At 35.9% G+C, this 13,179-nt stretch overlaps 1 protein-coding gene across 12 annotated transcripts in view; it reads left to right on the forward strand.

The window, feature by feature from the left end:
• Positions 1 to 13,179, forward strand: part of RNF111 (ring finger protein 111) — an 87,006-nt gene that overhangs the window by 44,771 nt on the left and 29,056 nt on the right. For all 12 annotated transcript variants that reach the window (XM_045530329.1, XM_045530409.1, XM_045530415.1 and 9 more), the window contains 3 exons: positions 3,490 to 3,616; positions 5,428 to 5,591; positions 7,925 to 8,119. In XM_045530329.1, coding sequence (XP_045386285.1) covers positions 3,490 to 3,616; positions 5,428 to 5,591; positions 7,925 to 8,119 — 486 coding nt within the window. The remainder of the gene's footprint in view (positions 1 to 3,489; positions 3,617 to 5,427; positions 5,592 to 7,924; positions 8,120 to 13,179) is intronic.

The raw sequence follows: 13,179 nt of genomic DNA on the forward strand, positions 1-13,179 counted from the left end.
CTACAGGCATGCGCCACCATGCCCGGCTAATTTTTTCTATATATATATTTTAGTTGGTCAGATAATTTCTATTTTTAATAGAAACGGGGTCTCGCTCTTGCTCAGGCTGGTCTCGAACTCCTGAGCTCGAGCGATCCACCCACCTCGGCCTCCCAGAGTGCTAGGATTACAGGCGTGAGCCACCACGCCCGGCCTAGAATATTATTTTAATAGGCACTTAAGTGCTGCTATTTTGTTTTTTCTTCCTATAAAATATATTTATGCTGTTAAAAATGCATTGTATGTCAACCTGTCTATATGTGTAATCTTTAGGACTTAGAACCACTTCAAAGTTTGCACATCTCATAATTTCTAATCTTATTTTTTCTATTTAGTTGACATAACAATTTGCAAATATTCCAAATTTTAAATACAGTATTATTAAATATGAAAAAAAATCTGTTTCTCCAAATCAGATCATCTCTCATTGTCTTCCTTATTTACCAGTGCCTGCTTTGTTCTGCTCTTTGGAATATCAGAGAGTCTGTTGTAGATCTTTGTCATGGGCTTGCACCTCCTCCAGATATTAGCCAGCTTTTGAAGTAGGGGAAATGTTTGATTAATACAGAGATATATTAGAGATTAAATTCTAAGTTACCAAATAATGGTGCTTTGGGTGAAAGAATGTAGACTGCAAAAGTTTCATAGTGGCAAGAAAGTTGAACCATTTGTTGTCATGGTGGTGAGCAAGAGTTCAAAGAGTTGGATATAAATGGACATAAATATGAATGGTATACCTTCATAGTAGCAGAAAATATGAAGAAAGGGAGCTTATTTACAAGAGTAACAAAGAGAATAAAGTATTTAAGAATAATCTTAATATGAGTATATTTAGCATCTATGAAGAAAATTATATAGCTTTATAGAAAGTACATTTATAATCAAACCAAACCTTGTAATTTTTTGATATTGGTAGATGGCAAGAAATCTTTGATGAGTAAATATGTATTATAGAGATGTCAGGTTTTCATTAGACCTCTAGGCAGTTCAAATCTTAGGGATTTTCCTTTCTCCTTGATTTTATAATTCTGAAGAATAGTGAGTGAAACCTGAAACATACTAGGTATCAAAATAGTATCATTCTAGACTTTTCAACAAGTAGTGTTGGGGCAGTTATGTATTCATATGCAAAAAAGATAAATTTAGACCTTTTACCTCTTGTCATGTACAAAAATTAACAAAATGGGCCATAGACCTAAATGTAAAAGCTAAACTATAAAACTTCTAGAAGAAAGTGTAGGAGAAAATGTCAATGATTTTGAGTTAGGCAAAGGTTTCTTAAATATGTCAGCAAAAGCATGATCCATAAAAGAAATTGCTAAGTTGGACTTTATCAAAATTGAAGACTTCCGTGCTTCAAAAGACACCATCAAGAAAATGAGAAGGCATGTTACAGACTGGAAGAAAATATTTGCACATTTATCTGAAAAAAGATTTGTATCCAGAGTATATAAAGAACTCTTATAATTCAACAATAAGACTAAAAATCCAACTTAAACATGGACAAAATAATAGGCATTTCATCAGAGTGACTAATAATCACATGAAAAATGCTGAGCATCATTAGTTACTATAAAAATCATTATTAAAACCACAATGAGATACCACTAGCTACTAGAACACCTATAATTTAAAAAAAGACAATAATAAATATTGGCGAGGATGTGGAGAAGCTGGAGCCTTCATTTTCCTGGTGGAATGTAAAATTACAGAGTCTTTTAGGAAAACAATCTGATTGTTCCTTAAAAAGTCAAACATAAACTTACTGTCAAACCCAGATACTATATTCCTAAGTATTTACCCAAGAGAAATTACATATCTGTACAAATACTTCTACACAAATGTTCATATCAGCTTTATTTGTAATCTCCAAAAACTGAGAAAAATCCAGATGTCTGTCAACAGATGAATGGATTAACAAATTGTAGTATATCCATATGATGGTTTATTACTCAGCAATAAAAAAGAATGAACTATTGATACAACAAAATGAATAAATCTCAAAAGAAGGCTGACACAGAAGTATATGTAATGCATGACTCCACTTATATAAAATTCTACAAAATACAAACCAATCCATAATGATAGCAGATCAGTTGTTGCAGAAGTATAGGGTTAGGTGTAGGGAAATGAAAATTGACCGAAACAGGGCTTACAAGGTCTTTTGAGGTTATTGGAAATATTATAAAACTGGATTGTGGTGATGGTTACAGTACACAAATTTACTAAAAATCAGTGAAATGTATACTTAAAATGGATGAATTTTTTTTTAAACAGTATTCTTATGGGAAAATTCTTAACACAGACATGACTTGTAAACTGTTGGTTGACGTTTGTATTGACAGGTAATAGTTACAAAGAGAGGGATGTTTTAAAAAAGAAGCCACACAGCACCGTGAAACCAGCAAGAGAAGAAATGGAGCATTAACTTTTTTTAAACCGTCTTAACTGTTTTTAAGCATACATTTCAGTAGTGTTAAGTATATTCACATTGTTGTTAAACAGATATGTAGAACTTTTCATCTTGCAAATCTGAAACTTTATACTCATTATGCAACTCCTCTTTCCCCCTCCTACCACCCCTGGTTACCACCATTTTACTATCTGTTTCTATGAATTTGACTAGTGTAGATACCTCATATAAGTGAATTTGACTCATGTAGATACCTCATGTAAGTATTTGTCTTTTTGTGACTGGCTTATTTCACTTGGCATAACTTCCTCAAGGGTTTTTAGGTTTTTTATAATTCAGAAGTCTTTGGGTTATGTCTTTTTTATTTGACACCTATTATGCCATGAATTCATAGGGAATAGATTTCAGCAGCTCAGGCTCCTTTCCACTGGTTCGGATAAAATGTGCTTTTCTGGGTGGAGAATGCTGGTGCTTAGTTAAACCTAGGTACCTTTTTGTTTGGCTTTTTTTTTTTTTTTCTTTTTTCATGTTGCCAAGGCTGATCTCAACTCCTGGCCTCAAGCTATTCTCCTGCTTCGGCCTCCCTAAGTGCTAGGATTATAGTCCTGAGCCACAGCTCCCAGCCCATGTGTTTCTTAAAAGAATATATCACCTAAATGAAAACAACCTTGGAAAAAATATATACAGCTAATGTAATATCTTTATCTTGGATATTAAAGGGTTATTATCTAATGTGACTATCTTATACAAGATCTTATAAGCTCCTACAAATTCATATGGAAACCACTAAACATTCATAAAGAACAAACACAAATTCATAAAAAGAAGTAAACATGGGATGAAGTGTAGCTTAAAACAGTGAGTACCATTTTTACTGGTTAGCTCCTTGTTTTTAAAAACAACCTTTCATTTTGACACATGATTTTTATTTTTGTATTGAATTTCATAGTCTTCAAAGTCAAAATAAAAATTTCTGCCTAGCAATTAGCTAACAGGCAGTTGCCCTATAAAGGTTTATTTTGTTTGTTTGTTTCCAGGAAGTATTGATGAAGATGTAGTGGTGATAGAAGCTTCCTCCACTCCTCAGGTCACTGCCAATGAAGAAATTAATGTTACCTCAACTGACAGTGAAGTGGAGATTGTAACAGTTGGAGAAAGCTATCGGTGAGATTTTAATTCCTAGTTGTATATCTGAAATTTTAAATATTTAAACATTCGTGCTGCAGATATTTGTAGTCTTTTTACTTTTTTTTTTTTTTTGAGACGTAGTTTGAGTATGCATATGTCAAATTTGTGGGCCGGGCGCGGTGGCTCACGCCTGTAATCCTAGCACTCTGGGAGGCCGAGGCGGGTGGATCGCTCAAGGTCAGGAGTTCGAGACCAGCCTGAGCAAGAGCGAGACCCCATCTCTACTAAAAAAATAGAAACAAATTAGCTGGCCAACTAAAATATATATAGAAAAAAAATTAGCCAGGCACGGTGGCGCATGCCTGTAGTCCCAGCCACTCGGGAGGCTGAGGCAGTAGGATCGCTTAAGCCCAGGAGTTTGAGGTTGCTGTGAGCTAGGCTGACGCCATGGCACTCACTCTAGCCCGGGCAACAAAGCGACACTCTGTCTCAAAGAAAAAAAAAAAAAATTTGTGGTTTTCAAAGCAGGCAGCATTAGACTCACCTGAGAAGGTTGCCTAGACTTTATCCCAGGCCATTTGAACTAAAATCTGTAGAATCTTAGGGGTTAGTCTTGTTTAAAGCACCCCAAGTGTACAGTGAGAGTTAAGAATCATTGTTCTAGATAAACAATAATTTTACTTAATGTTTTTCTAAATTGGGTTTGCTTTATGATACAGAGAATTCATCAACCCTTTTGAAATTTAAATGTGAGTCATACATAAATATTGTGGATGGTACTGAAATTAAAAATGAAGAGAAATAGTAAAGGGTACTGATGTCAAAACAGCCCTTTTGTTATAATCTACTTGTTTTGAGATCTTATTCATTGATACAAGTGAAATTTGGGTCATTATTATGTTAGGGCAACCTATTTTAAAACATATTTTTTTACTTTTTTTTTTTTTTTTGAGACAGTGTCTTGCTCTATTGCCCAGGCTAGAGAGCAGTGGCCTCATCATCATAGCTTACTACAGCCTCAAACTCCTGGGCTCAAGTAGTCCTCCTGCTTCAGCCTCCGTAGTAACTAGGACTATAGGGACATACCACCATGCTCAGCTAATTTTTCTATTTTTTGTAGAGACAGGGTCTGGCTATATTGCTCATGCTGATCTTGAACTCCTGGCCTCAAGTGATCCTCCCTCCTTGTCCTCCCAAATTGCTGGAATTACAGACATGAGCCACCACGCCCAGCCTTTTTGGCTTTTTATCCTTTACTCAGTAATTTCATCTAGGCCCTGAGCTAATTCCTGAATGAAAAATCCTCTTTTGTTTTGATAAATACCTGAAAATGACATTGCCCTATTGCACAATCACTTTGATCACAGCCCCCCATATCAAATCCTAACAGTATATTCTTCATGTGCTTTAGATGATTATAAATATTGGCAATAGTAGCAGTAAAGAGTTGCTCTGTTACATTTGGTATACCAAACTCATAAATCTATGGATGAATCTTTTGTGTTGGAATGAGTTTAGAAATTCATTTGTTCATTATTACATTTTAACGTGTGCCATTTTTGATTTTAAAAAAATACATATTTGTATTTCTGAAGCATGTTACAAATGCACCTAGACTTTGCTTTTCCACTTGCTGCTTTTAGGTCTGTTGGTTGGTCATTCATTCCGCAGAATTTATTGAGTATTAGGCATTGTGCTAGTCATAATTTTTAATTCTAATAACATTATTTCTTTGGAAAAGTCTGCATGAAGAACTTATTTTATAAGAAAGGCTTATGGATTTCTGGGGTAACTAATAATTTCATTCTTTATTTATATTTCCTAATTTAATATTGATGTCATTTAAGGTCACGTTCAACCCTTGGACACTCCAGATCTCATTGGAGCCAAGGTTCAAGTTCTCATACAAGTCGATCACAGGAACCACGTAACCGCAGTAGGATTTCTACTGTTATACAGCCCTTGAGGCAGAATGCAGCGGAAGTTGTGGACCTTACTGTTGATGAAGATGGTAAATTGCAGTAGTACCAATGTAGAATTATGAAAAGAATTTGATAAAATTAAGTATTTTGATATGCTAGAAACTCCTCCTACTGATTACTAGTAATAGATTTCCTGGCCTTATTTTTCAGTTAATATGAGATTCTAGTTTTTAAGTTGCATCACAAATTCCTTGTGGTTATTTTTTCATTACTTGGTAGTTATTTTTTCAGGAAAAAAAAATATCTTTACAGATGGTAGTTTGAGCTAACCTTGGACTTATAGTTTCATTTGTTATCTTATTGTCATACTTTAACTTTGCTATGAAAAACAGAAGCAGCACTTTTTAAATACAAACAACAGAAAAGCAGTATAATTGAATTTTAAATTACTAATAGTGGTTATTTGAAAATTCTAATTTTACTTTTAAGAAGTTATCCTTTATTATTACTGATACCTTTTTGTGCCTCCCAGATTTTGTGTTTTGTTTTGGCCTACAGCTGTACCCAAGTAGGTGAGGAAATAAAGCTAAAGTTGGAAAACAGAGGTTAGGAAAAATGGTAGAATTTATGAATATACAAGTGAATATGTATGTGAATTTTCCCACATATCAAGACTTATCTTGAATTATTCTTAGTTAACATCTTAGAAGGAAATGGTCAATCATAATTTTTCTACAGAAATATGGTAAGCCATATATGAGTTTGTTAGCTTTGGGAATTAGCTATAAATTGGGAAAAGGATATATCAGGTACGTGGAAAGAGTTGATAGGTAGACAGAGTTAGAAGCCTGTGCATTCTCTTCTACGGGCTGTTTGCAATTTGGGTGATCATAACTTTCAGAGTACCAGTAATGAGATGTTTATGAAGAGACCATTTATTCCCACTGTCTGCATTTTTTTAAACAACGTCTCGGGTTTTGTTTTGAAGCACCATAAGTTACCTGTAAGACAGTAGTTAATGTAATAAGGATTAACTAATTGATTACTCAGAGTTAGTTAAATATAGGGTGACTATTTTGGAAACTTTTTGTATGTTTTCCCGTGTGACACTTGCTAGTCAGTAAGTACAAGAAGCTGAGCGAATAGCCTTTTCCCTGTTAGAGTAAGTTCAACCAGAATTTACACTTTACTAGGTTAAAAGTATTCCAGTGGTCAGTAGATTTCCCTTTTCTCCACTAGTTTTTCTCAGTGGAATGCTTCTATCTTATTAAAGGTAAATTCAAAACTTAACTGTATCAATTAAACTAGTGGCTCTCAACTAGTGGCGTTTTTGTCCCCTAGGAGACATTTGACAATATCTATAGACATTTTTGGTTCTCACAGTTAGGGGAGGGTGCTATTGACATCTAATGGGTAGACACCAGGGATACTGCCAAACATCCTACATTGCATAGGACAGCTCCTCTCCACAAAACAAAGAATTATCTAGCCCAAAATGTCAATATTGCCCTGACTTAAACAATTTGCAAATAAACAGATTCTTCCTCCCCCTTCTTAATGTATGAGCAGTTAGGATATATTAATACATTTGGTTGTACTAGCATCCAAAGTACAGTGCTCTGTATAGACTAACGGTACTATTTGTGCCTAAGGAATCAGCCTACTGTGGTGCCTTTTATAGAATAGTCAGTCCTCTTATTCCATACCATATTAAGAGAGTCCCTTCTTTTCATATTTAATTATCATGACTATGAAAGCATGACAAATTTATTCCTATTCTCAATTTTAAGCAACCATTTTACAATCAGATGTTTGAAACTTGATTCATTCACAAGTTGAGGAGGTATGCCTGAAGTTTCTTTTACTTTCTGGCACAAAAATTATAATTTTTATTAGAAAGCTGAATAATAAATATAAATATTTGCAAAAAAATTTTTTGAAGAGTGGTTAAGTTATCCATAGTCATGCTGTCAGTTGCGTAATCAGAATTGCTATCTAAGCAGTCTGACCCAAGAATCCATACTATGCCAGAGAAAGTGTGATTTGTAACATTGTTCTGACAACCTGTGACCATGTATATGGGCAAAGCAAAGAAACTTTTACTCTCTTCTTCTTTGTAATAAATCAGAAAACTTATGTAGTAGCTACCTGAAAAAATTAAATCACCAAAATTACTGGGATATCCATATATGTGTTGGATTTTTAAATGCAATAATCGTATTTTGGTAGCATGTCAGTTTGATGTTGAAGTTTAACTTTATGAATGCTTTCTTTACTATATATTATACTTACTAGAGAGCTTATAGTTTTAAAGTTTGCTTGTTTAATTTAATTATCATAAACGTATTAGCTTGGATTAAAATATAATAACCCTTTATCTAATTTGTTTTGAAATGCTAAATAGTCATTTTGTATTTTGTAGAACCTACTGTAGTACCAACCACTTCTGCGAGAATGGAATCACAAACTACTAGCGCTTCCATTAACAATTCAAATCCATCTACCTCTGAGCAGGCCTCTGATACTGCTTCAGCTGTCACCAGTAGCCAACCTTCCACAGTGTCAGAGACTTCAGCTACTCATACAAGCAATAGTACAACTGGTACTTCTATAGGAGGTATGTAAAAAAGTGGGGGAGGGGAGACTTTTTGTCATTACTTTCTTTAAGAAAAGTATTATTGTTTTTAAGTTTAAGATTGTAAGCTATATTAGCAAAGGTGTATTCTTACATTATCATAAACATCATATGTTAGCGAAGTCTGATTTAGTATCTGAATTTTTGTGCTATATGTGACCAAAGTATCATAGCTCAATTAAGAAAGCCTGGGAAGAAGTAAATAGCTGACAGCAAAAGCATGAGGAACAAAAGGAAAAGTAGATAAATTGGACTTTGTCAAAATTTAAAACTTTTGTGTATTTAAAGGACATTATCAACATAGTGAAAGACAGCCTTCAGAATAGAAGAAAAATATTTGCAAATCATATATCTGACAAGGGTTCTGGTATCCAGAATATATAAAGAACTCTTAAAACTCAACAACAAAAATACAACCCAATTTAAAAATGGGTAAAGGACTTCAGTACACTTTTTTTTTTTTTTTTTTTTTTTTGAGACAGAGTCTCTCTCTGTTGCCTGGGCTAGAGTGCCGTGGCATCAGATTAGCTCACAGAAACCTCAAACTCTTGGGCTCAAGCAATCCTACTGCCTCAGCCTCTTGAGTAGCTGGGACTACAGGCATGTGCCACCATGCCCAGCTAATTTTTTCTATCTTTAGTAGAGATGGGGTCTTACTCTTGCTCAGGGTGATCTCAAACTCCTGAGCTCAAGCAATCCTCCTGCTTCGATCCTCCTGCTTCAGCCTCCCAGAGTGCTAGGATTACAGGTGTGAGCCACGATGTCCCGCTTTCAATAGACTTTTTTTGGAAGAAGTTATACAGATGACCAAGAAGCCTGTGCAAAGATGCTCAACATCTTTAGTCTTTAAAGAAATGGAAATGAAAAACACAATAACACTTCACACCCACTAAGGTGTCCATAATTAAAAAACAAACAGAAAATAGCCAGTATTGTCAAGAATGTAGAGAAATTGGAACCCTTGTGAATCGCTGGTAGAAATGCAAAATGGTGCTGTTGCTGAGGAAAACACTTTGGCCATTCCTCAAAAAGTTAAACATAGTTACCATTTGATGTACCAATTCTACTCCTAGGTAAATACTTCAAGTAATTGAAAGTTGGGAGTGGGAGTTTTAAAATTTTGATGATGTCCATTTTTTCTGGTTTTTTTGTAGCTAATTGTTCTAGAAACCATTGCCAAACCCATAGTCACAAAGATTTATTCCTATGTTTTCTTTCAAGAGTTTAATAATTTTAACTCTTATCTCAAGTTATACCTTATGTTTCGGTTAGCAGTAATATCTCTGGCTGTGTATACTATCAGCTGTTTAACTGAGTCTTAAACTAGCTTTCTTTCTCTTTTGGACAATTCTAGAGAGATAGGAACTTCCTAACTGCTTACCAGCAGGGACAACATAGACCCTGTAGCTTACAGATTGACTATATCACCATTAATAGTGAACCTACCTTATATTTTCTATCACTTTTTGCTTTTAATGGAATGTCATTTTGTTTTTTTAATATCCTAATTTACATTGAGCAGATTCGAAACCTACTTGTGGCTGGATTAGGAAGGACTCCTTCCTCTGGAAAACTGAGGGCAGAATTGAGAAACATCCTCAAGGAGATTTCTCAGGGGTGTCTTTTAAATACTACATTCTCTGAAAAAATAAAGGCAGAAAAGGCTTTTATTCCATTTACTGAGTACATGCTTGTTCCTTAGCATTTTTCTTGTTTATCTTATGTTATTTTACATGTTATCATTTGATTCTTTAAAAAGTTCTTGATGTTTACATTACTCTTCCTATCTTACAAATGAAGAAATCTGAAAAGTTGTTATAAATTCTTCGATCGAAGTCAATAATAATCTTTGAGGCAAGGATTTGAACTCCTCCCATTCACTCCAGTCTCCTGGTAGCTTTATGTAGCCTTATTCTTACCTAGACTTTATGTGACACAGTTTTAACTTTATTTCAGAATAGTCCCAAAGCTTTTATTTATTTATGTATTTATGTGTGTATACATTTATTTTAAAATCTTTGTTCACTCAAAATTTAGATTTAATATCTTAGAAATTATACTACAGTCCTGGATGGCCCTCGCTTGTTATTAATTTTTTTTTGTTTTTCAGACAGAGTCTCACTCTCTTGAGGGGCTAGAGTGCTGTGGCTTCAGCCTAGCTCACAGCAACCTCAAATTTCTGGACTCAAGCAATCCTTCTGCCTCAGCCTCCCAAGTAGCTGGGACTACAGGCATGCGCCACCATGCCCGGCTAATTTTTTCTAGATGTGTTTTTAATCATCCAGCTAATTTTCTTTCTATTTTTAGTAGAGACGGGGTCTTGCTCTTGCTCAGGCTGGTATCGAACCTCCTGAGCTCAAATGATCCACCCGCCTGGACCTCCCAGAGTGCTAGGATTACAGGCCTGAGCCACTGCGCCCGGGCCCCTCTCTAGTTATTACCGTAACTATACTGATGACCGTCTTTGAGATAGACTTGTTCATGTTGTATTTCTCTAACCCAGGACAACCTTACTCTAGGCCAGATTGTTCTCTACATAAACCTGATAGCAGCAGGTTTATGTAGTCAGACTACATCAGGGGCACTGAATTCTGCTCTTTTCATTTCTTTCCAGGACCCTATGGAACATAGGGTCAGTTCAATTATTTTTCCCACAACCAGTCCTTACCTTGTGCCTTTTTGCAAATTTCCAACCTCAAATCACTCAAGCCATCTAGCTTTACTCTTATCCATTCCTAACGGTGCTGTTAAAGATCATATAACCATGCAGATTGGTGTCTCCATAAATTTGTGATATCTAATCCTGGACTTTTGGTAGTAAATCGCCATAATCTTATGTATCTCTAACATCTCCCCTACCTTCCCCTCCGAGGCTATTCCAAAACACTCTCCTTCCCCTCAAGCCTACATCCCCCAGGTGGAAATAAAAAAATAAATGAATGTTCTTACACATGAACTCCCACAACTTCCAGTGCCTGCATGAAAACTTTTGTACATCTCTGCCTGTCCTCCTCTACTGATTCCTGGTCTCCTGCCTCCTTCCTATGCCTTCTAATTCTTTCATCTGTGTTTTGCCTCTTATCTCTTCTTGTGTCCTTGACCTTGCTTTAATTATCTTCCCTATTCCCTTAGTATGTGCACACATACACATGTATTATGTCTGTGTGTACTTAAGTGGACTTTGTTTGCCCTAAATTCTTTCCTCTAATGTGCTTCTCCTTTCAAAGTGAAAAATATGATCTTTAAAAATCTGGTAGTAACCTCCTTTTCATATTCATTTTCTTCCCAGAGCTATGCTCTCATCCCTTTTTTCACTGGCCCGTTTCATAACGGCAGGTGTTTTCACCTATCACCAGTATGCTGATGACTCTCCAGTCTGTGTTTCTAGGCCACTGTCCTCTTTTTTTTGTTTGTTTGTTTGTTTGCTTGTTTGGAGACAGTCTCACTCTATCGCCCCAGGTAGAATGCAGTGGCATCATTGTAGCTGACTGCAACCTCAAACTCCTGGGGTCAAGCAATCTTCTTGTCTCAGTCCCCCGAGTAGCTGGGACCACAGGTGCGCGCATCACGATGCGCAGCTGATTTTTCTATTTTTAGTAGAGTTGGGGTCTCACTCTTGCTCAGGCTGATCTTGAACTCCTGAGCTCAAGCAGTCATCCACCTCGGCCTCCCAGAGTGCTGAGATTACAGGCATGAGCCACTGTGCCCGGCCACTGTCCTTTTTTAAATTTTCTTATCCAACTGCCTCTTGGACAGTTTTGTGCCAACTGGATCATTATGCAGCCACATCAAACTCAACATACCCTAAACAGCTTGTCATCTGACTGACCTCTTCATGGGCTCCTTGCATTATGCATACATGATATATATTCATTTATTTAGTAAATATCGATTGCATATTATATATGCACTATTATATATCAGGCACTATTCTAGGCAATGGGAACAAAACAGATAAATTTCATCCTAATAGAGCTTATGTTCTGGTGGATAAGAATAGCTAACAGTTTTTGAAGTTATAACATTGGTCAGTGGTTTATCTATGTTAACTCCGTTTTTTGCAGTGACCAATGAGGCAGATGTTATTACTGTGCTCATTTTACAGGTGATGTAACTTGCCCCAGTTTATGTGATAGTGAAGCAAGAATTTAAACCTAGGCTGTCTGGCTTGGAGCTTGTACTTTTCCTTTATGCCAGGATTTCTCAGTGGTGGCATTAGTGTTGACTTTAGGCTGGAAATTCGTACTGTAAGGGGCTATCCTGCATATTATAGGATATTTAGCAGTGTCCTTGGCTTCTGTCCACTAAATGCCAGTAGCACCACCTCTCATCCAGTTGTGGCAACCAACAATGTCTCTAGGCATTGCCAGATGTTCCTTTAGAACAGCATTGCTGTACATATGGTACAGCATTGCTCTGTACTATACTAGAACCTAGTGCTTCTGTTATAACTGCTTGATTTTTTCTAAATTGTCTTCATGCTTAATGATAAACTCCTTAAGGACCAAAGATCGAGTCGAATTTTTCTTGTTGGCGCTTACTGCATGCTTGCATGCCTCTTTTCTCTTGTGAGTTTAACTTAAGTTTAGCAAGTGCTTATTGAGCCACCTACATTGTACAGGCATGTTTCTAGTTGCTAGAAATAAAACAAACAGGCAGACGGTATCAGAAGTTATTTTAAAAGTGAGGACTTTGATTGTCACCTTTGTATTTTCCAGTGCCTTTTATAGATCTTTTACCATGTCATTATTATGGATAAGACTTGTTAAATGAATGAATGCATGCATGCATTAATCCTCCTAGAATTACAATGAAGGAACTTTAACCAATTTAATGTCACTGTGCTGTAGAGTTAATTTCCCTGATGCAGGTTTGTGATTATCTCAGTTTTAGTGGACCCTTTGTAGGTTAATAAAAAGGAAGTGTTTTATTTACTTAATCAGATATCTTTGTATTTCACCTGTAATTTATGATAGTTTTAGTTGAATGAAAGGAGAATCGGTTGTCTTTGCTTTGGGTTGCAAGCCTATTGGAGAAACAGA

Source organism: Lemur catta, chromosome 1, assembly GCF_020740605.2.
Source record: "Lemur catta isolate mLemCat1 chromosome 1, mLemCat1.pri, whole genome shotgun sequence".
Classification (NCBI taxonomy): Eukaryota; Metazoa; Chordata; class Mammalia; order Primates; family Lemuridae; genus Lemur; species Lemur catta.